This window comes from Solanum pennellii, chromosome 1 (genome assembly GCF_001406875.1).
Source record: "Solanum pennellii chromosome 1, SPENNV200".
NCBI lineage: Eukaryota > Viridiplantae > Streptophyta > Magnoliopsida > Solanales > Solanaceae > Solanum > Solanum pennellii.
The window spans coordinates 81,932,061-81,934,844 of NC_028637.1; the positions used below are offsets into that span (position 1 = coordinate 81,932,061).

Consider the following 2,784-nt stretch of genomic DNA (forward strand, 5'->3'; position numbering starts at 1 on the left):
CTAGCTTGCGAACATCTCGACAGTATTCCGCTGGGTACCCGTTATCATTGGGCAAATAAGTTGGCATGTGTAAGTTTTAGATGTTTTAGAGAGAAATTTCTTTTTTCTGTGAAGAATGTGCTGTTATCTGGTAATTGCTATCTACATTTCCCTGCCTAACGAAATATGTTCAGCAGGATAAATAGATAATTGCTCAGATTGCGCAAAGCCGATAATAGGTTGAGTCATTCGATGGGAATTAATTTACAAAACTTGTTATGCAAAGATTACAGAAGTACCAAATTCCTTTATTTCTTCATTTCATAGTCAATAAATTTCAACTTTCTGTACTTTAGCAGAAAAATGATGGTTAACTTTCAAGCATAAAGGATGGCTAAAATTTTAACGGTAAAGCTGAGGAATAAATTCCAAGAATAAAGTAGATTTATTAGTATTCTTCTTCAGGAAATGAATGCAAGGTGGTCTGAATTAGCCTTGTAGAGTTGGAGTGGAGGATATATTCCCTTTTGCTTTTGAAGTCAAGAATCTCATTTCTCTCAACATTTACACATGTTTGCTTTATTTTTGTTTATTGAGAGTTACTTTACGAATCATCTGGAATTAGTTAGGCATCTTTCTTTCGTACAGGTGAAACAAAAAAATTACTTGCTTCCCTTGGAACCCATTTTGCTCACCCTTCCTATGCTATTGTGCATGCATTTGGATTTTCATCACTGAATACTGAGCTGATTGTTCCATTGCTATTGTTTCCATAGTGATAGTCCTCAGAGTAATGCTCTGGCCTTGTATATTGTGTGTATCTTGGTGGTGACCTGATGTATTCGTATCCAGTCACATAGGGTGATGGCTGATAGCTCTTGTAGCTGTGAGTCGCATAAACCGGTGGTGGCACCTCAGGTCTGAATTCTGGGCCGATAGGACGAGTGTGATTATTTCTGAAACCAGAGTCTCCTTGTGGTTGACCTGGTGGTGGCATCTCAGGTCTGAATTCTGGACCGATAGGACGAACGTGATTATTTCTGAAACCAGAGTCTCCTTGTAATTGACCTGGTGGTGGCATCTCATGTCTGAATTCTGGACCTGTAGGACGAGCTTGATTATTTCTGAAACCGGAGTCTCGTTGGGGAGGCTCATGGATCATGCTCTGGCCATAGTGATATCTGTAACTATGGTCCCTAGGAGGCTCATAGCTCATGCTCTGACCATAGTTGTATCTGTTGTAGCCATGGTCCCTTGGTGCCTCTTGGTTCATACTCTGACCATAGTTGTATCTGCGGTAACGATGGTCCTGGGGTGGCTCATGGATCACGTTCTGACCATAGTTGTATCGGTATCCATGGTCCCTAGGTGGCTCATGACTACTCATTCCCTGGCTACAGTTGTACCTGTAACCATAGTCTGGTGGATAGTGGTAAATTACATGAACCTCTTCAACATCTCTTGGTTTAGAGGGTTGACCTGATTGGGTTTTGGCGTTGTCAGCACCCTCGTGTGTTTGTTTCTCCTCTGCTGGTTGATTTTCTTGTGTTGGTGGATCTTTTGGCGGTTCGTGTGGTGGCTCTTCAGCTGGTGGAGCTTCTGATGGAGGATTGGTGGATTCAGGGGTGGGTGCTTCACTCTCAGCTGGTTCAGCTTCCTCTGGCTCTGTTGGAGGGTCTGCTTGCTCTATGTGGGAACAAACAATGGCACTCTTTCTTGTCTTCTTAATCGCCTTCACTATTTTCTCAGGATCTGCCGATCCTACTATAGTAATCTTTTGCTGAGGAAAATCTATATAAAGATCATGAATACCTGTAGAAATACGAATAGACTATCATAACATATTCGAGAAAGAATTAGCACTGAAAAAAGTAAAAATTTGTACTTTATGCATCACTTACTCACCATGGACGCTATGTAGAGCCTTCTTGACCTTTTGAACACAACCATTGCAGTCCATTCTCACCTGTATCTCTGTGACTCTAGGTTTCTGCATGAAAAAAGCATAAACATAATTAAAAAACAATATAATATGATGCTTGATTTCTCCAAGGACTTGTCCATCGATATGGAAGTAGAAGCAAGGCTTACCTCCATCTGTTGAGCCATTTCTGGAAAAAAGTGGGGAAGAAAGAGAGATGAATGTATAGAGAGATTAAATGTTGAGAATGGAGGGAATCAATATATGGCATCATTTTTGCATGGAAAGGAATATTTAAAAGGCATGAAGTTGTGGGACAGGAAAAGAATCTCCTTTTCAAGGAAGAGTTTTTGCTTCTTGGTTAACTTTAACAAGTCATTATCATCTATAGCTAAGTGGAAAAAAGAAAATAAGTCCCCACCACCAAAAATAATTGCTTATTTTTGGACCCTAGACTGTTTTTGTGAGCCAAGGGAATTTTTGCTTTTAAGCACTACACATATAACCATATACAATTGCCAGTTTCTTTTTTTAGGTGCTAAGGGATGATTATCTAAAACCGACCATAGAAAGAAGGATTAAAAAGTTAGAGAAAGTACCACTAAAGGATGTAGCGCAGTGGATGAGACTGCTCCTTCCTTAGCCCTAACCAAAGGTTTGGGTTCGATTCATGGATATGAAAAAATCTTTTGTATGGAGTGTTTCTCTCCGATTGGGGCCCTACATTGTGCGATTCGGAATAGCCAGGGTCCAATACTGATACCAAACAACGGGTGAGATATGAAAGGAAAAAATATGGAAAAATCTTTTGTATGAAGTGTTTCTCTCCGAATGGGACCCTACATAGTGCGATTTGAAATAATCAAGCTCCAATAGAGGTACAA

At 40.2% G+C, this 2,784-nt stretch overlaps 1 protein-coding gene across 2 annotated transcripts; it reads right to left on the reverse strand.

The window, feature by feature from the left end:
• Positions 1-275: 275 nt before the first annotated feature.
• Positions 276-2,355, reverse strand: LOC107011174 (early nodulin-75). 2 transcript variants are annotated; one of them, XM_015210565.2, is made up of 3 exons: positions 2,071-2,355; positions 1,885-1,969; positions 276-1,791 (listed from the first exon to the last, which is right to left on the reverse strand). In XM_015210565.2, exons 1-3 carry the CDS (start codon positions 2,086-2,088, stop codon positions 680-682), a joined length of 1,215 nt encoding a protein of 404 aa, XP_015066051.1. In that variant the 5' UTR covers positions 2,089-2,355; the 3' UTR covers positions 276-679. The 2 variants fall into 2 exon arrangements, with proteins under 2 accessions (XP_015066051.1, XP_015066058.1); XM_015210572.2 differs by having other exon boundaries at positions 1,881-1,969; positions 2,071-2,134.
• Positions 2,356-2,784: the final 429 nt, after the last annotated feature.